At 40.8% G+C, this 22,874-nt stretch overlaps 1 protein-coding gene across 1 annotated transcript; it reads left to right on the top strand.

Annotated features, from left to right (window-relative positions):
• The first annotated feature begins 696 nt into the window (after window positions 1–696).
• LOC142176487 (uncharacterized) lies at window positions 697–1,425 on the top strand. The gene is made up of 2 exons (XM_075244376.1): window positions 697–1,137; window positions 1,210–1,425. Exons 1-2 carry the CDS (start codon window positions 697–699, stop codon window positions 1,423–1,425), a joined length of 657 nt encoding a protein of 218 aa, XP_075100477.1.
• The last annotated feature ends 21,449 nt before the right edge of the window (window positions 1,426–22,874 follow it).

Genomic DNA, 22,874 nt, shown 5'->3' with positions numbered 1-22,874 from the left:
TTGCATTCCCCAACGTGCAATTCCCTATGTGTTAAATGTCTCAAACTAACCGGTTGTTTTGTATGCTGTTTGAGATCAGGTTCTGGTTTTAGGTGGTTGGTTTTGTGGTAACCTGGCTTCACACCCTTACTTTACAAGATCCAAAGGAAGTGTCAAAATGACGTCAGAAAGTCATCTTCCAATCATTAACCCCTTATAGGACAGCCCAATGTTGGTTATCCTAACGTCAGAGTCAGCAACTGCTGAAGAGAACAGGGTGTTGCGCCTCCGCATGTTGGAAATGTGGGATGGTTGGTCTAATGGTAGGGAGCCACCCAATGCAATACCTGGTTTTCCAAGCTGATTCCCAGAACAAGTGGAACCTACAATGTCCCTATAAGCTACCCGACCACCCCATTCGGACACCCCACTATGTCAACCCATTTCATCGGAACACCTTCTGAGGTTTGCCCCCAGGCACTGATTTCGAGAGTGTTTTCTAACATATTCACTGCACCACCAACCTCTGCTATGGCATAACCAACAGTACCTAGGACATGTTTCGAGCCATCATCCCTTACTTCCCAAATACCACCATTTGAATTGGACACGGCTCATGTCACCCCAAACTCTTACCCTCAACAACCTCGGTATGAGTTTACCATGGAATAAGAGAGAACTGTAAAGAATCCCGAGCAAGATGAGATCACTCGGAAAATGAAAAGCATAGAACAAAGTCTTAAGAACATACAAGGGCTGAATGGCCAGAAGAGTGTCTCCTACGCTGACTTGTGCATGTTCCCTCATGTTCATCTGCCCATCGATTTCGAGACTCCCAAATTTGAAAAATATAATGGACATGGGGACCCCATAGCTCACTTGAAAAGGTATTGCAGTCAGTTAAGAGGAGCGGGCGGAAAAGAAGAACTCTTGATGGCTTACTTTAGGGAGAGTTTAGCCGGAATTGCATCCGAATGGTATATGGACCAAGACATTTCCCACTGGCACATATGTGATGACTTAGTTCGAGACTTTGTCAGACAATTCCAGTACAACGTGGACATAGCTCTAGATAGAAACTCTTTGTCCAATTTAAAAAATAAGTCTTCAGAGAGTTTCCAAGAGTACGCTATCAAGTGGCATGAACAAGCTGCCAGGGTGAAACCCCTAATGTATGAGACCGAGATGGTCAATGTCTTCTTGTAAGCCCAAGAGGCTGATTACTTCCAGATCATGAGGTCCACTATGGGTAAGCCATTTGCAGAAGCCATAAAGATTGGGGAAATGGTAGAAAGTGGTTTGAAAACAGGTCGCATCCTAATCAAGTCGGCTATAAGAGCCACTTCTCAAGAAATCCAGAGCGGGTCAGGGGGTGCAGCAAACCGGAAAAAGAAAGAAGAAGTAGCAATGATGGCCTCAAGTATGAGAAATCCCCGTCAACCCTGAGGTTACTTTAGTTCCTCTTCCAGTACCCCGCAACATTACTACCCTCACCAAGATGCGGCATATGCCATGACTCCTCAGCCTTATACAGTAATAAATGCTCATCCATACGCTCGGCCGCAACAACACTATAACCAGAACCGAGATCCACCTCACAGAAATAACCTCCCTTACCAAGCTCCATATAATCCCTATCCACCACAGAATAATTTTCCATATAACGCCCGTACCCGTGACCCACCTTGAAAAACCAACTTCACACCCATCGGTGAATCATATTCCAGCCTCTTCCCAAAATTGGTCCAAATGGGTTTGTTACAACCCGTACCTCCAAACAGGCAAAACCCAGAGTCACCCTCCTACCGACCAGGTACCCGATGTGCTTATTATTCAGGGCAGAAGGGCACGACACTGAAGATTGTTGGACCCTTAAGAGAGCAGTCAAAAACCTAATAGAACAAAAACGGGTAGTGTTGAGAGATGAGGAGTTCCCTAATGTAACCAATAACTCATTGCCAGCTCACAACAACTAGCCAGTTATTGGGATGATTTCTGAGGACAAAGAGTTCGACCCAGCTTTGAAAGCTATCATTGCTATTGCTGACGAAGAAAAGAAACCCAAAGCGGCAGCACAGTAAGCTAAGGATGAAAAGAGAATCAACTCCACCTCTCAAAGCATAGAAAAGTTTGTGGAAACCAAGAAAGGGGCAGCACCCCCTAAAGATGTTGTTATCTACGATAGGGCCCCTAGGAAAGAACAGTTCATGTTGAGCCCTCCTAAAAGGTGCAAAACAAGGTTACACTGGAGGTACCAAAGATGTACGTGTCAAAGGGGACTTATGTGGTGCGGGGGCCGATAATTTTACCTAGACTGACTGAGCCAGTGGTTATCAGCCGCGTACCACAAAATCCCATGAAAGACCCCACTGCCATCCCCTGGAACTACAATAAAGCAGTGGTAACGTACAAGGGAAAGGAAATCATGGGGGAAGTGAATGAACGAACCTATATGGGAAGTACCTCAACATGGAAGAATTGAACAAGACCAAACAGAAGCGCTTTCCGCTTAAAAAGCCAGTCAGTGCTGAAGAGGCAGAGGAATTCTTCCGAAAGATGAAAACCTCGGACTACGCTGTGATTGATTAACTCAGGAAGTCCCCCTCTCGTGTCTCACTTTTGTCCCTATTGATAAGGGATTTCTAGGAGAGTTTAGACTGGTACCCTCAAGTGGACAACTTGAGAGGGAAAGATACGGAACCGTCGATTGCAACGCTGATTGACTAGTTTTACCGCAATAAACCTTTCTAAATTTAAAGGGTGGTTTTAGAAAGACCGCGGACACTCATCAAGTGCCGCTATGGTATTAATACACACGAGTGGAATATGATGTGGAGCATGCTTTATGCAAATATAAAATAACACGTCGTCAAGTATATTTGCATGTTTGAAAGTAATAAATGTAGCATTGAATAAACTTAAAGACATGAAGGAAAGAAAAACAGGGAAAAAGTTAGTTCGCGTGATGAAAGAATTGTAATAAAGTAAATAAAGGGGTAAGGGTTGGGAAGAGATATGATATAGCAAAATTAAAAGTTTGGAGGAAGTGAACATGATCAGGAAATAAAGGGGAAACGCACGTTGTAATTAAATTAAACGAAGAGTTGCATATGAGTTCATATAAAAAGGAAATAGGGAAGAGGATGTGCATATAGCAATAAAAAGGGAAAATGGGAGTGGGAGATTCAGGTAACAACAACATAACAAAGATATGTTTATTAAAAAAGACTAATTCACAAAGATCAAGTTCATTTATTATACGAGCCGAAAAATATCCCCAGCAAAGTCGTCAATGCTGCCGCGCCCCTTTTTCTCGCAAAATCGGGTTTCGACACGTGACACTTTTTTAAGCAAGGTGTTTTAAAAGAGAGAGTCGCCACCTAACGGATTAAGGTGTGATAGGGCACTTATTTGCAAATAACTTTATCTAACCAGTTTGCGTCACCAAAGATCGGGTAATGGCTCGAAATTACCTCGAAGAGAAGGTGTTAGGCACTCTCCGAGGTTCACAACTGTGAGTTCCGCCCGAACTCAATTATATGAATTAGTCTATGTGATCAAACATAAGAAAACAAAAGGCTCTAGGCAAATAATTGACTTTAAGACAAGATTGGGAGGGGGGGTCCTAAGTTTTTTAGCCTAAAGGATCACCCGTGCAACATAAATAATACTTCGTAACTCCCTAGAGATGGGGTGTTACTCATATTATTCAGCGGGCATAGACTATCATCTCCTGCTACTCAATATTATCTTTAAGTTGTTTACCTGAAGCGCACAAGTCAATTCTATGTCGTGTCCTATGCGTGTACTACCCGTGTCATGCCTATGGTCCAAGAGGCATTTGGACCTCTATCTTAGGGTGGTTCTAGACTTTAACTTAGGAAGCTCAAAATGTCAAAACTAGGAGACATGCAAAACATATTGGACTTTAACATATAAGAAAGTAAGGGCTCAAGTTGGCCTCTGCACTTAGACAACAAATGCTTGCAAGTCAGATTAACAAAGACATGTTGTTGATTTTAATAAGTTGAGGTTTCAGAAACCTATAGGCAGGATCTCTGTGTGAATCTGGACTTAATGAGCGGATAGTTTGCGATATCTGAAACCTACAAAGTTGCCTATTAATAAAAAAGTTAAACCTATAGGCATGATATCTAGGCATTTTATGCAGTAACTAACAATGATAATTACAGGATCACATTTAGAATTGGTTGAGTGAGTCCTACAGTCATGGTTTATATAATTAAAACTGATTTTTAGCTCCTATGGACAGGATTTCTAACAAGCAGGAGTAGAGCATATTTTAACCAAATAGAGGACCTATATGCAGGATTACTACTAGAAAATAATACGTTTTGAGCAAGGATAGAGTACCTATAGGCATGATTTCTACAATAAATGGAAAGTAGCATGTTTTGAGCAAAGACATATTACCTATAGACATGATTTCTAGCACATGAAAGTTGAACATGTTTGAACATAATAGCACATTTTAGCTAAGTGATCAACCTATAGGCAGGATTTCTACCCATTTGAGTGCAAGTATAGGATAAAGGCTCTTTCCCAATTTCACTAATACCCTAAAATGTTATTACAATAATTATTACAGACCAAGAATGAATGTTGTAAATTACAAAGTAGATATAGCTATAGGGAGCCTACAGTAGGACCAAATACACCTGGACAGGCCAGACCTTCATTCTTACAATTCACAATAGCACCATTGTTACATACTCATAAAGCAACCAGGAATTGAGTGATTCCCCCAGTAGCCTTAAAAAACTGAATTGAGCATATAGAACCAAGACCCCAGTGTGTCAGAGTTTTCAAGGGCTTCAAGAACCCAGGGTAGTGCTCCCACCAGGGAGGTTAACAGAGATAATTCAAAGGAGGGACTTGGGACCAAGTCCTAGTGTGTCAGAGTTCACAAGGGCCTTAAATGGACCCCGAGCAATGCTCACACTAGAGAGTGTAAAGGACAGAACCTAAATAGCCTTGGCTGTCAACCGGCCAAGAATAAGATTCAACGAACTTAGGCAAGAGATGAAAGAGAAAAGACTATGGTTGAGGGACAGGAATTGAAGGATTTAAACAGACACAACCAAATTGAACGTATTAGGCAAACAGTTGAACAAATCTCAGAACTTAAAAGTCAGCTTAATGTAAACTTAAGAAAACATGTTCAACACTTAGCACAGAAACAGTCACATGCTAAAGAGCAGCTGATTAGAACATGTTTGCAGGATTGACTGTGGTTATTATCACTAGACAGGTTGAAACATAATTGGAAATTATGCTAAGTATATAAGAAACAAGGCAACATTGTGATAAACCACATAATCACAGAAAGAAGAGAGCATCATGTTAGCAATGGGGCAGGATCACAAACACATATGCCAGGGCATTTTTACAGAGATTCTGGACAGCATGAAAGGTACACAAATAGCAGATAAACATTCAAGCATTGTTATAGAGGTCTAATTAACAGAATATGATTTAGTTTTTACCAAAGGTTTAGCCTAACACCTTAAATTAACAATTCAAAACATGCTGAGATAACTGTTCTAAATCACAAGCAAATACTAAAGGTGTATGGGATCAAATGAGCATGTTGAGGGCCAAAATGAATAACACTAAAAGTCTCAACACAGACTACTATTGGGATTAAGGGGGGTAGGTGAATAAACATGTTCATAGACATTCTAGAGTCAATACACTAATTGAATAGGCCCTAAAGAAATTCAGATTACCCAATTAGTCATAGATAGTCTTAGAACTAGTAGCATTAAGAGTGAGTAAATGCAAGAGTTAGTAGAGTGATGCTTAAAATTAAACCGGGAACATTTTAAGCCAGAGATTCAGAGATGAGAACACATAAGGATGAAATTTCAAGAGTTAAGTAACCCACCAGTTAAACGAGAAATGCAAGAAAAGAATAAAACCCACAATGTTCTAAGCCGTCAATGATAAGAAAAAGCCAGAACTTAATGGCCTTGGCTTTCAACCAGCCAAAACCAAAGTATAGAACGAAAATAACAGAGTAAAGCTTTAGAGCTATTGAGTTATATTGATTTCCACGTCTGTTTGAATGGAATGGGGGAAGGGGTTTATATAGTGGTAGAGACTAACACATAAACATAGAAAAATTATTAGTCAACCACTAGAAAGGAAAACAATCAAAATCAGTAAGGAAAAGAGGAAATTCCACAACCCTAATTTTAGTCATGGTACACAAATTGACGGAAATAAAAAAAAAAGTAAAAATCACATGTTGCATAGAATAAGATGAATATAGACAGAAAGCTATTCAAAAATCAAAGAATTGAGTCAGGTTTGGTTTGATTTTAAAAGGATTTGAAACACTCAATTAGGATAAGTAAAAATCGGTAAAAATAAACAAATCTACACATAATAGGGCAAATATAGAAAAGATAATACTTAATATAAAAGGCTTGAACCAACTTTGGTTCAAATCAAGGAGAATCTGAAAACCCTAGTTTTAGGGTAAGTAAAAATCTCAAAGATACACAGAGATTCATACTATAAAAGAACAAGAACAATCACAGATGCAAAGGGTAAAAGAATTGAACCAGATTTGGTTCGATTTCTAAGAAATATGCTTGCCATGTTTAGGCAAGCAAACTAGGTAACATCATAAACAAACCAGTAGTGAGAATAGGTAAAATAAAGTAAGGGAATTCATGGTGGATTCCGATTTGGGGTCGAATTTGGGAGGGCTTGATAAGAACAGCGGCTAGGGTTCATGAGAGATGAGAGATGAGAGATTTCTAAGGTGGCGGGGGGTATAGAATGATTAGGGTTAGGGGTTTGGTTAAGTTTAAAGGAGCAGATGTAACATGGACTATTGGTCTTAGAGATCAACGATCCTGATTTAGAGGGTACTAGGTCGAGTATTAAAATGGGTATGGGAACTGGGCTAATGGGTTTTGGGACAAGGGTATTGGGTAGTTTTAGGTCCGAATTTGGGTAGGAATTTAGGTTAGTTTTTAAATACCTCATATTTAATAAATAAATAATTTATAAAAGCAATTAATAAATAATAAAATATCATTTGTACACTAAAATTATTTAAAATAATTGCTTAACATTTTAAAAATATAAAAAATTATTTTCTGCATAAATAATGTAATTATACATGCATATGGGCTATTATTGTAAAAATATGCAATTTAGCCTAAAAATAAAAATGTAATTATAAAAATGCACTGAAAAATATTTAAACATTATGCTGGTATAAATGATAATTTAGATAATTAAATCATCATAAAAATAATTTGGAGGGTAGTTATTAGATATTTATATAATAAAAATACATAAATAAATTGATTTAAACTCTTTAAAAATTATGACAGATTGTCAAAATGCTTGTGTGTGCTCATAAATTGAAACGATGATGCATATGTACTATTTTGAAAGTATATGTATATATATAGTTGAAAGTGAGGGCAAAATTGGGTATCAACAGCTGCCCCTTTTTACGGCCACGACCACCTGAAGCACCGTGGGATGCCTGGAGTGCTGATTGAAACAGCCTAGGATGATGGCCTCTACCAAACGTACCCCTGCCTCTAGATGAGGCACCACTGAATCCACTAGAATGACGAGGTCTCTTGTCAGATCCCTGACCACTCCCTTGAGCTAGAACCATCTCGACTCGCCCGGTAACATTGACAACCATCTGAAAAGAAATCTAACTCCCAGTCTCCTTGGCCATCTGCAACTTGATAGGCTAAGCAAGTCCCTCGATAAACCTCCTCACTCTCTCTCTCTCTCTCTCTCTCTCTCTCTCTCTCTCTCTCTAGGTAGGAAGTAGAAGAACAGCATGACGGGCCAAATCAATAAATCGTGTCTCGTACTGAGTGGCAGACATAGAACCCTACTGAAGATGCTCGAACTGCCTCCGATAGTCCTCTCTCAATGTGACAGGAAGGAACATCTCAAGAAATAGCTGAGAGAACCTGTCCCAAGTGAGAGCAGGTGACCCAGCTGGCTTGGTCAACACATAAACCTTCCACCATTTCTTGGCAGAGCCCGACAACTAAAATGTAGTGAAATCGACCCCATAGGTCTCCACTATGCCAATGTTCTATAACACCTCATGACAGTTGTCAAGATAGTCCTAGGATCCTCTGAAGATGCACTGCTAAAGTGAACTGGGAAAATCTTAGTAAACCTATCAAATCTCCATAAAGCCTCAGAAGACATAGCTGATCCATCACCGGCCTGTGCCCCAACGCCCGGCTGAACTACGCTAACTGGCTAGGCTACTAGGGTCTAGAACTGGGGAGCCGTCTGCTTCGGAGTGTTAGTAGCGGGAGTATGTGCTCCTCCCCCAGCCTGAGAGATGGCTGGTGCCACAGGAAATGTGACGGCCTGTGTCACACACTTCATAAGGCCCACTAGACAGACCAAAGCATCCTAAAGCACTCAGGTGGCAATGAACCCCTCTAGGACCTGAGCTGGTCCTACTGGAACAGTCTGGGCTGGAGCCTCCTCATCAAGCTCCACCTGAGGCTCTGCCGCTGGTGTTGCTGCTTGAGCTCTGGGCTGAGTCATGTCCTTTCCTCGACCTCTAGCACGGCCTCGTCCTTGACATCTGCCCCTCATAGGAGTTGCCACCAGGGAATGGCTGCTGCTCGGCTGAAGATGTGGTACTTGTTCTCGCTATCTGCGAGAGAACAAGAGTAGAAAAGTTCAATTAGAAATTATAGAACAAAATCGCACGAAAAAGAAGAATAGAAGTAAAATTTGATCCAAAACTTCATAGCCTCTGGAAGATAAGAACAGACGTCTCCGTACCGACCCTCCAGACTCTACTAAGCTTGCTTTTGAATTGCGAGACCTAGGCAACCTAGTGCTTTGATACCAACTTGTCACGATCCGGAATTTCCACCTTCGAGACCGTGATGGTGCCTAACATTTCACTTGCTAGGCAAGCCAACATTATAGAATTTCCACATCAACTTCAGTACACTTTTAATAACAGAATTAATTAAGCTAAACAGGAGCTAAAACAGAGTTTGCGAGAATATTGTAAAAACTTCAATATTTACTACACCCGGATCTGGAATCACAATTCATAAACTTCTAGGATTTACTACAAATAAAAGTCTGAAAAGAGTACAACAGTTTGAGTGAAAGAAATAGTAATAACAGAAAAGATAAACGGGGACTTCAAGGTCTGCGAATGCCGATAGATCTACCTTGAGTCTCTGATGAACCAGTCCGAGCTGCTACGCCTCTCGCTTAGTTGGGACTAATACCAAAATCTACACAAAAGTGCAGTGTAGTATGAGCACAACCGACCCCATGTACTGGTAAGTGTCGAGCCTAACCTCGACGAAGTAGTGACGATGCTATGACAAGACACCCACATAATTAACCTATGCAATTTAACAGTATATGTACAAAATAACGACAAGTAAAATATAGAGAAGTAATATCGGGAGGGGGAAACATGTTGAGGGGATTACCAGATAGAGAATCACAACAATAATGAGAGCTTGATCAAACAATATACCTTGAACCAATAATAACAAGTAAACACAGTAAAGGAAAATGCACGGCGTTACCCTTTGTGATTTTTCTCTCAACCTCACCATATAATCAATAGAAACGGCACGGTATCACCGTTCGTGCATTAACTCTCATGGCATGACATGGCATCACCCTTCGTGTATTAACACTCACAATATGGCACGGCATCACCCTTCGTGCTTTGACGCTCTCATAACATGGCACGACATCACCCTTCGTGCATTAACAATCACAATATGGTACGACATCACCCTTCATTCTTTTACTCTCTCATAACATGGCACGGCATCACCCTTCGTGCATTAACACTCTCCCTTACCATAAAACAATGAACAAAAGACAATAGGGAGATAGGAATAACAAGAACAAGTCTTACTTCAACATTTGGTTCCACAATACCAGCCTCAACTTTGAAATCAGTACTCAATTATCATTCAAAATATCTGTAAACATGATAAGAACGATCAACTTGATTATATTAGTCTAAACATGGATAACATGATCAAAGGAAAGCATTAATTACAAGAAACCAATAATTACAAGAAACCAAGTCCCACCCGCATGTTTTACCTGACAAAAATGCAGAGGTACTCGTCACCTCACCTATATGTTGCACCCAACAGCTAAACACGTAGCAAATAGATAAATAATTCCTATTCCCTCAAGTCAAGGTTAACGATGTCACTTACCTCACTTCAAAGACCATCCTCAAAGCTCAACCACCACTTTTACTTTCAAACAAGCCTTAGAACCAATAGAATCTTGCAATTTACCAACCAAACGATTCAAATTAAGCATTAAGAACTACCCATGATTGAAAAGAATCCAGTTTAGGTCATTATTAAAAAAGTCAACAAAAGTCAACACTCGGGCTAGCTTGGTCCAAACCCGAAATTCGGACCAAAACTCGATTACCCATTCACCCCCAAGCTCGGTTATATAATTTTTTTTTTGGAATCCGACCTCAACTTGAGGTCTAAATTCCCAATTTACCAAATCCCTAATATCTACCCAAAATCCCCCATTCCATCATGAAAACTCTAGATTTTAGGTTGAAATCTTAGTAAAAGTAGTGAAATATTGAAAGAAACTAGTTTAGAATCACTTACCATGATTTGGGGAAGAAGGAGTCTTGGAAAATTGCCTCTAAGGTTTAAGGTTTTGAAAATTTGAAGAATGAACCAAAAATCCTATCTAAGTCATATTTCCCAGCTGCAGATGTCACATTTGCGACCTGGGCTTCGCAAATGAGAAGCCCTTCACACTTTTGTTGCCTTAGCAAATGGGAACATGACTCTTCGCAATTGCGACCCTATGACTGCATTTGCGATCACTGCCTTTCCCAGATTCACTTCGCAATTGCGACCCTATGATCGCATTTGCGAAAAATATGTGGCCTAGATACTCTTCACATTTGCGATGATAATTTGATTCTTTGTCACTGCAGTAAATAGGAGAGAAAATTGAATTAAATTCTTCGTTTTTACAAAAACTTTACAAAAAAAAACAAAGGAGTAAGCTTGTGACACATTTACTAAAAGAGTCCCTTTGTAGCCAATTTTATCTAATATTTGCGATGAGTAGCTGGCAGATGCGACACTAATATGCTCATAAATGCAATATGTGATCTCGCAAATGCGAGATCAGAGGCCAAATCCCAGAAATTGCATATACCAGCAGATGTTCTAAGTCCAATTTCACTCTGTGGCCTATTCGAAACTCACCCGAGCCCTCGGGGATCTAAACCAAAAGTGCACACAAGTCTAAAAATATCATACGAACTTGCTCGTGCGATTGAATCGCCAAAATAACACCTAAAACTATGAATTTAGCACCAAATCAAATAAAATTTTCAAGAAAACTTTGAAATTTCTATTTTCACAACCGGGCGTCCGAATCACGTCAAGCCAACTCTGTTTCTCATCAAATTTCACAGACAAGTCATAAATATGGTGTTGGACCTATACCGGGTTCTGAAAACCAAATACCAACCCGATATCAAAAAAGTTAAACCTTGGTCAAATATTTCCATTTCATTAAGCCATTAACTTTCAAATTTTGAGAAATCCTTATATCTCGGGCTAGGGACTTCCAAATTCGATTCCAAGCATATGCCCAAGTTCCAAATAACTATACGGGCCCATTAGGACCATCAAAACACAAATCCAGGTCCGTTTACCAAAAATGTTGACCGAAGTCAACTCAAATGAAGTTTTTAGGAAAACATTCTTATTTTTATCAACTTTTGACATAAAATATTTCCGAAAACATGCCCGGACTGCGCACGCAAATTGAAGAGAGATAAAATGAGGTGTTTAAAGCTTAAAAGCACAGAATTGAGTTCTAAAATATAAGATGACCTTTCGGGTCATCACAAGCATGCCACCCCTCAGGGATATTTACTTTGGTATTGACTTTGTGCCGGGCACTCAGCCTATTTCTATTCCTCCATATCGTATGACACCGGTAAAGTTGAAGTAATTGAAAGAGCAGCTTTTTGGGAGATTCTTGATAAGGGGTTCATTAGGCCTAGTGTGTCCCCTTAGGGTGAACCGGTTCTGTTTGTGAAGAAGAATGATGGTACTATATGGATGTGCTTCGACTATAGGCAGTTGAACAATGTTACAATAAAGAACACATATCATTTGTCGTGCATTGATGATTTATTTGACTATCTTCAGGGAGAGAGAGTGTTCTCTAAGATTGATTTGAGGTCTGGGTATCACCAGTTGAAGATTCGTAACTCGGATATTCTGAAGACTACATTCAGGACCCGCTATGGTCACTATAAGTTCCTTGTGATGTCTTTTAGGCTGACCAATTCCCTAGCAGCATTCATGCATCTGAGGAACAATGTATTCTAGCCATATCTTGATTTGCTTATCATAAAATTTATTAATTATATCCTGGTGTACTCACGTAGCTAGGAGGAGCATGCACGGCATTTGAGGATTGTACTACAAAGGTTGAGGGAGGAGAAATTTTATCCCAAGTTCTCCAAGTGTAAGTTTTAGCTCAATTCAGTGGCCTTCTTGCGACACGTGGTGTCCAGTGAGGGTATTAAGGAGGGTCCAAAGACGATATAGGCGGTTCAGAGTTGGCCCAGGCCGTCTTCAGCTACTTATATTCAGAGTTTTCTCAGCTTAGACGGATATTATCATTGCTTTGTGGAGGGTTTCTCATCCATTGTTGCGCCTTTGACCAAATTGACCAAGAAGGGTGCTCCATTCAGGTGTTGGATGATTGTGAGGAGAACTTTCAGAAGCTCAAGATTGCATTGACCACAACTCCAATTCTAGTCTTGCATTTAGCATCGGATTCTTATATAGTATATTGTAATGCTTCTTAGATTGGTATTGGGTGTGACTTGATGCAGGAGTGTAGGGTGATTGCTTATGCTTCATACCAGTTGAAGCCTCCTGAGATGACTTCCCTGTTCATGATTTGGAGTTGGCATCCATCATTCATGCATTAAAGATTTGGAGGCATTATCTCTACGGTGTGCCTTGTAAGGTATTTACGGATCATTGGAGTCTCCAGCTCTTGTTCAAGCAAACGGATCTACATTTGATGCGGCGGAGATGGTTGGAGCTGCTAAAGGACTATGATATTAACATTTTATATCATCTTGAGAAGGCAAATGTGGTGGCCGATGCCTTGAGTAGAAATGCGCTGAGTACGTGTAGCCTTGCATTTATTCCTGTTGGTGAGAGGCTACTTGCATCATATGTTCAGGCCTTGGCCAATCAGTTTGTGAGGTTGTATGTCTCGGAGCCTAGTTGGGTTCTAGTGTGTGTGGTTTCTCGGTCTTCCTTAGATGATCGAGCATCAGAGAGAGTCAGTGTGATGACCTTCATTTGCTTATCCTTAAGGACACAGTTCAGCACGGTTATGCCAAGGAGGTTTCTATTGGGGACGATAGGGTATTGCGGATGAAGGGTTGGATTTGTGTGTCTAATATAGATAGACTACGTGAGTTGATTCTTGAGGAGGCCCATAGTTTACTGTATTCCATCCATCCGGGTGCCACAAATATGTATCAAGACTTGAGGCTAAACTATTGGTGGAAGAGGATGAAGAAAGATATAATGGGGTTTGTATCTCGGTGCTTAAATTGTCAGCAGGTGAAGTACGAGCATCAGAGGTTGGGAGGATTATTTCAGAGGCTTGAGACCCGGAGTGGAAATGGGAGAGTATCACCATGGACTTCATAGTTGGGCTCCCACAAACTTCGAGGAAGTTTGATACTATTTGGGTGATTGTGGATCGGTTGAGTAAGTTCGTACATTTCATTCCAGTTGGGACTACCTATTCTTCGGAATGGTTAGCTGAGATATATATTCGCGAGATTATTCTTCTTCATGGTGTGCCAATGTCCATCATTTCAGATCAAGGCACTCAATTCACACTACAGTTTTGGAGAGAAGTGCAGTGAGAGTTAGGCACACGGGTTGAGTTAAGTACAACATTCCACCCTCAGACGGACAGACAGTCTGAGGGCACTATTCAGATATTGGAGGATATGCTATGTGCTTGCGTCATAGATTTAGGGGGTTCTTGGTATCAGTTTCTTCCACTTCTAGAGTTTGCCTACAACAACAGCTACCAACCGAGCATTTAGATAGCTCCGTATGAGGCTTTGTATGGGAGACGGTGTCATTTTTCGGTTGGTTGGTTTGAGCTGGATGAGGCTAGGCTATTGGGTACTGACTTAGTCCGGGATGCTTTGGACAAGGTTAAGTTGATTTAGGATTGGCTCCTCATGGTGCAGTCTAGGTATAAGAGTTATGCCGATCGAAAGGTTCGCGATGTTTCTTACATGGTGGGAGAGAAAGTACTACTCATAGTTTCGTCCATGGGTGTTATGACGTTCGGGAAGAAGTCAAAGTTGAACCCTCGGTATATTAGGCCTTTTGAAGTTATTGAGAGAATTGTAGAGGTGGCTTATATGCTTGCATTGCCACCTAGTCTGTCGAGTGTTCATCTAGTGTTTCATGTTTTCATACTCCGAAAGTATTTCGGTGATCCGTCTCATGTTTTGGCATTATTATGGTTCAGTTGGATGGCGATATGACTTATGATGTGGAGCCGGTAGCCATTTTGGACTGGCAGGTTTGAACATTTAGCTGGAAGAATATAACTTCAGTGAAAGTGCAGTGTAGAGGTCAGCCAATCGAGGAGGCTACTTTGGATGTCCGTAGATAATTTTGGCTTCAATTGGCGAAAGTTGGAAGAGTTGACATTTGGAGAATTGAGAAGTTTAACCGAGGAACGACTTTGTCGTTACTGGGCTTGAACTTTGGTTCCAAAAGTTGTAATAGGTCCGTTGTGTCATTTATAACTTGTGTGCAAAATTTGAGGTCAATCGGAGTTGACTTGATAGGTTTTGGCATCGATTGTAGAAGTTGGAAATTCATTAGTTTTGATAGGCTTGAATTGGGGTGTGATTCGTGTTTTTGATGTTGTTTGACGTGATTTAAGGCCTCAACTAAGTTAGTATCGTGTTTTAGGACTTGTTCGTATGTTTGGTTGAGGTCTCGGGGGCCTTGGGTGGATTTCGGATGGTTAACATATCAAAAATAAGACTTGAAGCATTGCTGAAGCTGGGGACCTTCTAGTGTGATCGCACTTGCGAGGGGATTCATAACAGGTGTGATGCTGCAGGTGTGGGTGGAGTGGCACAGAAGCGAGTTTGGTCTAGCTTAGAGTATATCGCGGGTGCGGAGAGGAAAGCGCATTTGCAAGTCCGTAGAAGCGGAAGGCTAGTCGCAGATGCGAAGTTTTGAAGTTTGCTCTGGGCGTGCAGGTGCGGACACGGTGCCGCAAGTGTGGTCTCGCAAGTGCAAGCCTTTGGTCACAGAAGCAGCAGGTTGAGTGTGGAGTGTAATTATGCAGGTGCGGAGTTTTAACCGCATAAGAGGTTAAATGGTCCTCAGAAGCAAAAGAGGCCTGGTAGAATTTAATTTCGAAGGGTTTGAAGCTTTTCTCATTTTTAGACTTTGAGAGCTCGGTTGGAGACGATTTTTGAGTGGGGTCAAAAGATTTCTAGAGCTAAGCCACTTTTGGTTATTTTTATCCATTAATATTGAATACCCATTGAATTTTCCACATAGTTTATGTATTTTAAGGTAGAATTTGGGGAATTTTGGACTAGGTTAGAGAGTAAGATTTGGGAATTTGAATGACGATTTGATGTCGGAATTGGGTAATTTTGGTATGGTTGGACTCGTTATTGAATGAGTATCTGGATTTTGTTAATTTTGTTGGATTCTGAGATGTGAGACCTGGGTTGACTTTTGAGTTAACTTTTTGATTTTTGTTAAAGAACTTAGCTTATTCTTATGGAATCGCTAGGTAAGGGCTTGTTGGAGTAGAGATATACGGTTTGAGGTAAGTAACACTTCTAAACTTGGTTCTTAGGGTATGAATCCCTCAAATATGTGTTATGTGGTTAGTGTTGAGGTGACGGGCATGTGGGCTTGTACCGGGTTAATTGTGACTCAGTTGATTTCGTGAAACAATGTAGCCACTTAATCTTGCTATTATTCACGTTTACTCCATGTGTTAGATAATTTGAGCTGTGAATTATGTTAGAAAACATGTTTAGGCTATTTGCTGGTACTATTGAGACCCACATCGGTCGTTCTTTTGTTGTTAAGTTATTTGCTTAAATTATAGTTATGTACTCGATCGCATTCATCATTTACATATCATATCTCAGTCTTTGTTACCATTGACTGTTACATCATGTATCATTATTTTGGGCTGAATGGCATGAGTGTTGTGAGCCGAGAGACTGGAGAGATTGATGAATGAGTGAGGCCGAGGGCTTGTTTGTGAGTGATATTGATGGGATCGGGCTACACAACGCAGCGGGTATTATTGATTCATGATAGGATAGGGATGCACATCGCATAAAGTATTATCGATTCATGATGGGATTGAGATGCGCGCTGCGGCAGGTTTTATTAGCCCTTGGGCAGGATCCACCCCTACAGAGTCTGACATACCAACAATGAGTGCATGTACCGTACAGTGCTGAGTGACTGTGCGTAATGAGTGCTAGTTGAGACAGTAATATTTGGTACTCTATGATTGTGATTAGATGAGGTTATTATTGTGATGCATCACATGTGGCATGCACTTTTGACATGAAGATATAGAGATGTAACATTCCTCATATCAGTCATTCTTGGCATATTGTTTTTATTTGTGATGAGCTTAAACTGTTAATTACTTGGAAGCATGTCTACATTTTCTGAACTATATACAAACTGATTATTGGATTTGTTTCTGAATTATTAGAGTTATAAATCTGGATTTGGACTGTAATTAATTGAGTTCGTCACTGCTTTTAGCCCAAGGTTAGTCTTGTTACTTATTGAGTACATTGGGTAGGTTGTACTCATACTACACTCTACACTTCGTGTGCAGATCCAGGTATATCTTGACGGCGGTAGCTAGCTTTGGAGCTATGATGACCCAAAAGGTCATCACTTGTTTTTAAAATGAATTCTACATTCTGAGGCCTTAAAAACCTCTTTTTGTCTCACCTCGATTTGCGTACGCAGTTCGGGCGCGTAGCCAGAAAGCCAATATGTGAAAATCTGTGAAAAATGATAAATTTTGACTATAAAATGAATTAAGTTGACTTCAGTCAATATTTTGGGTAAACAGACCTGGACCCATGATTCGATGGTCCCGGAGGGTCTGTAGGAAATATGGGACTTAGGCGTATGCCCGGAATCAAATTCTGAGGTCCCAAGCCCGAGAAATGAATTTGTAAAGAAAATTATTTTTTGAAATTATTTATGAGATTTGGAAATGAATTGTGATTAGAACTTGATGGTATCGGGCCCGTATTTCGGTTCTGGCGCCCGGTACAAGTTTTATATATGATTTAAGATAATCTGTAAAATTCGGTAAGAAACGAACTTCAAACGACGTGAATCGATCGTTTTTGGAAAAAAAATTGAAAGCTTGAAGTTCTTATGAAAATTTCATGATTTTGATGCTAAATTCATATTTGTTGATGTTATTTTAGTGATTTGAATGCACGGGCGAGTCCGTATGATGTTTTTAGGTTGGTGTGCATGTTTGGTTTCGAGTCCCGAGAGCTCTGGTGAGTTTTGGATAGGCCACAAATTGAAATTTTAACTTAGGGAATATCTGGTATGCTTCAGGCCTGCAGGCTTTGCATTTGCGAAGCCTGTCTCGCAAATGCGAGCTCGCAAATGCAAGCCATGTGTCGCAAATGCGAGATGTGGCAAATGCGAAGTGTCTGTCGCAAATGCGACATCTGCCTGAAACCCCCTTAGTCGCAAATGTGAGACCTCAGTCGCAAAAGTGACACTACTTTCGCAAATGCGAACATAGCAGAGGTTTGCGAACCCTGTTCGCAATTCCCATACCTTCAACCTGCAATTTTTATACTTAACCGAAAATCAACCATTTTTCATACTCTTTCAAAACCAAGACTTCATAGGGTGATGTTTCAAGAACAACTTTTCCTCCAAATCGATTGTAAGTCAATTTTTACTCGATTTCTTCAATTATTAACATCTTTTAACATGATTTCAACTCAAAATCAATGATTTTCATGGGGGAAATTGGGTGTTTTGGGTAGAACCTAGGTTTTTCAAGAATTGGGGATTTGGACCTTGATTTGAGGTCCGATTTCAAAATAAATTATATATTTGGGTTTGTGGGGGGATGGGTAATCGGGTTTTGGTTCAAAGTTCGGGTTTTGACCATATGGGCCCGGGGCAATTTTTGACTTTTTTGGGTAAAACTTGGAAAACTCATTTTCATGCATTGGAGTTGATTCATTTAGCGTTTATTGATGCAATTAAGTAACTTGTGGTTAGATATGAGCGAATTGGTGATAGAATCAAGGGGTAAAGCGATAATTGAGATGTGAATTGTGTTCGTGGCATCGAGGTAAGTGTTTGGTCTAACCTTATCTTGAGGGATTAGGAGTGTCACGACCCGACCAGTTGTCTCATGAGTTACCGCTCCGTTTCTCCCATTTTAGCTTCTTTATGCTTCGTTATCCGTGTTTTATGTGATCGGGTTGATTAGTTCGAGTTCGGAGAGGATTTGGTAAGAAATGAGACACTTAGTCTCTTTCAAGAAGGCTTAAGTTGGAAAAGTCAACCGGATATTGACTTATGTGTTAGAAGGCTCGGAAGTGAGTTCTGATGGTTCGGTTAGCTTCGGGAGGTGATTTGTGACTTAGGAGCGCGATCGGAATGAGTTTTGGAGTTGTAGAGAAGATTTAGGCTTGAATTGGTGAAATTGATATTTTGGCAAATTCCGGTTGATAGTCGAGATTTTGATATAGGGGTCAGAATGGAATTCCGAGAATTGCAGTAGCTTCATTGTGTCATTTAGGATTTGTGTGTAAAATTTCAGGTCATTCGGACGAGATTTGATAGACCTTTTGATCGAAAGCTTAATTTAAGAGTTCTTAGGCTTGAATCCTATGTTAAATTGGCGATTTGATGTTGTTGTAAGCATTCCGAAGTGTTGAACAAGTTTGAACGATGTCATGGGATGTGTTGGTACAATTAGTTTGAAGTTTCGGGGGTCCCGGGTAGGTTTCGGGATGTTTTATGCCGAAAATCATAGTTGTAGCAGGTCCAGGAGGGTTGCAGGTCCCAGAACTCACCCACACGGTCCGCACAAAAATGAGTGCGCCCACGGTGAGTGCTGTGCAGACCGCACAAAAGCGGGCACGGCTGCGGTAGGCATCGCACGCACCACACAAAAGTGGGCGCGGCCGCGGTGAGGAACCTTCCCGCTGTGCCAACTTCGAAAGCTCATATCTTTTGATCTACAAAGAATTTAGAGGTGATTCAAAGACAAAAGTTGTAGCCCTTCGTGTCTAGTTTCCATAAAAGTAAAGATATTGTAATTTGAAAATCTGTAGAAAGAGTTATGGCCAAAATACTAAAGCTATCACTGCGAAGGAAGGCCTGTGCGGCCACGGTGGTGTTTGCGCGGACCGCACTGGCTTGCGCGAACCGCGATCGATTTGGTGTGGCCCGCGGTAGCTGAAATCTGAGGGGGTACCTATAAATACGAGGTTTGGGTTTTATTTAATATTTTTACCTAGAGAGCTCGGATTTTGACGATTTTTCGAAGGTTTTTCAAGAAATTCAGCGGGGTGAGTAATTTTAACTCAGATTTGGCTAGAATACATGAATCTATCACTGAATTCATCATTTAATTCGTGATTTGGGATGGAATTTTAGAAGAAAATTGTGAAACCTTTCAAAATTGTAAAATGATTATTTGAAGGACCAAATGGTATCCGAATTGGATAATTTTGGTATGGTTAGATTCGTGAGGGTATGAGGATTCTGAAAATGTAAATTTTACCCGATTTCGAGACGTGGGCCGGGGGCTCGGGTTTTGCTAATTTAGGGAATTTTGATGTTTTTCGAATGTTTTCGCTTGGTCTATGTTCCTTTAGCATATTGTGACCTATTCGTTCTGATTTTGGATAGATTCGACGCGCGTGGAGGCTAATTTGAGAGGCAAGGGCATAGCGAGCTAGATTTTCGGGCAGTTTGAGGTGAGTAATGATTTTAAATGATGTCCTGAGGGTTTGAAACCCCAGATTGCACAATGTAGTGCTATACTAAGTTGAGATACACGTTGTGTGACGAGCGTGAGGTTCAATGCTATGGGGATTGTGACTTGGTCCATCCCGAATGATATTTTACTACATTTTTGATTGAGACATATACTTTATTATTGTGAATTGGGCTTGTTGCTATGATTGGGGCCTTGTGCCGACCTGTAGAACCCTCAGGGTATTTTTGAGTGGTTTTCCTCACTTATTTTGTTAAAGAATTATATCCTCAGTCATGTTTCCAATTGTTTAAGAATGATATGAACCAGATTTTTGAAATGTTAATCATAAATAGAAAGAGAAATGAAGGCTGAGATCCCGACCGTGCATTATGCCCGAGAGGCGGTGATTTTTAAATAACTAAGAGGGTTCGAGGATCCAATAGTGAGGATATTTTATATGATATGGATCGGGCTACACGCTGCAACAATTACTTATATGGATCAGGCTGCACGCCGCAACAATTATATAGCGCTTGGGCTGAAGAAGCCCCTCCGGAGTCTGCACACCCTCAGTGAGTGCAGTTGACTATTATTATTATGGATCGGTTGTACGCCACAGCGATATACGGATCGGGCTGCACGCCGTAGCGGTATATATATTTATTGATTCGGTTATCGTGAGAAGTATATGAATTGAGAACTGAGGAAAGAACGAATAAATAAACTGAAATGCTTAAGGAGCTGATTTATACTGATTATATCTGTTTTACCTGGTTTAAAGAATTTCACATGATTTCCTCATTCACTGCTGCTTAAATGATTTTACTATTTTGATTTAGAACTGCTTAGTGGCTTTACGTGATTTCATACTGTCAGCCATTATTTATTGTTATTACTCACTGGGTCAGAGTACTCACATTACTCCCTGTACCATGTGTGCAGGTACAGGTATTCCTGAGGTATAGGGCGAGCTTTCCTGCCCTTCTATTTTCATCAGAGTTATCGAGGTAGCTACATAGCGTTCGCAGACCTGATTTCTCCTTCTATCTCCACTTATTATTCCACATTTTAGACATATTTCTATATTAGATTGTTGAAACCTTGTATTAGAGGCTCAGACTTATGACACCGGATCAGTGGGCTGTTTTACAGAGATTTTTCATGATTATGGTTTCCGCACATTTCATCTATTAAAATTCATATTTCTATTTATATTAAATTAGTATTAAATCCTGAAAATTGGTATTGAATTATAAAGAAAGACATTGTAAGATGTTAATTGGTCGGGCTTGCCTAGCAATGTGTTGGGTGCCATCACGGGCGGGGTTGGGGTCGTGACAAGTTGGTATCAGAGCCTAGGTTACTTGGTCTCGCGAGTCATGAGTCGGTTTAGTAGAGTCTCGCGGATCGGTACGGAGACATTTGTATTTATCCTCGAGAGGCTGCAAAGCCTTTATGAAAACTTCATATTCTCAAAACTCTTGTCGTGCGAACTTGTTGATCCGAGTGCTAAACTTCCGTTATTCTATTCTCTCGCAGATGGAGAGGACTCGCGCTACCGGACGAGGTGGACGACCACCAGTGCCACCCACTGAGGTCACCAGAGGCCGTGGTAGAGGCAGAGTAGCGAGGGCAGCACCTATTGATCCACCAGCTGCCCCAACTCCGGAGTAGGCCCCAGCAGCAGCATCGGTTCAAGAACTAGCAGTGCCCATCATGATTCTGGGTCTACATGAGGCCTTGGCATAGATCTTGACAATTTGCACAGGCCTGGCTCAGGCAGTTTCAGCCACAACAGCAGCAGCTACTTCACAGGCCGGGGGAGGCAATGAGACCCCCGCTGCTCGCACACCTGAGCAGGTAATGCAGGGACTACAAACACCGGGGGCACCTCCAGCTTAGTCGGTTGCACCAGATCAGGAGTTTGTTATGCCAGTCATGCCGTAAGATGAGCAGCGTCGTCTTGAGAGGTTTGGTAGACTCCAGCCTCCATCATTCAGTGGTGCTGAGGGCAAGGATGCCCAGGATTTTCTTGATAAGTGTTAGTGAATGCTCCGTACAGCAGGGATTCTTGAGACTAGTGGTGTGGCATTTACCACCTTTCAGTTTACTGGGGCGGCCTTCACATAGTGGGAGGCGTATGAGAGGCGTAGGCCGGTTGGAGCAGAGCCCCTTACTTGGCAGCAGTTCTCCACTCTCTTCTTAGAGAAGTATGTACCGCAGTCCCGTAGAGAGGAACTGCGTAGACAGTTTGAGTGGTTGCGACAGGGGGATATGACTGTGTTACAGTATGAGGCGAGGTATTCTTAGTTGGCTCGTCATGTCGTTTGGATGGTTCCAACTGATCGTGAGAGGATCAGGACATTTGTTGATGACCTTAACTACCATCTCCGTATCTTGATGACTAGAGAGATGGTAATGGGTGCTACATTTGAGGAGGTGGTTGATATCTATAAGCACGTGATTTTTGCCTTATGAAAGAATCACTCCCAAAAAAAAATCAAAAAAAAAATGATTTTCCTTCATGTGCAATTTTGAGAGTTTTCGTAGCATTTTAGGATAATTATTTGTGTCTGTCTATGCATATTTATTTGTTAAATTAATAAAAAAATACAAAAAATATTTCATATTTGCATTTAGAATTTAATTCTACAATTAGGAGTAATTAAGTTTGTTTTACAGGAATGAAAATTACAAAAAAATATGCATTGTTTGCATTTTTTAGCATTCAATGTCAAATTGCGCAATTTTGTTTT

The sequence above is a fragment of the Nicotiana tabacum genome, chromosome 3 (genome assembly GCF_000715075.1).
Source record: "Nicotiana tabacum cultivar K326 chromosome 3, ASM71507v2, whole genome shotgun sequence".
Classification (NCBI taxonomy): Eukaryota; Viridiplantae; Streptophyta; class Magnoliopsida; order Solanales; family Solanaceae; genus Nicotiana; species Nicotiana tabacum.
This window is presented reverse-complemented; position numbering and strand designations above follow the sequence as displayed.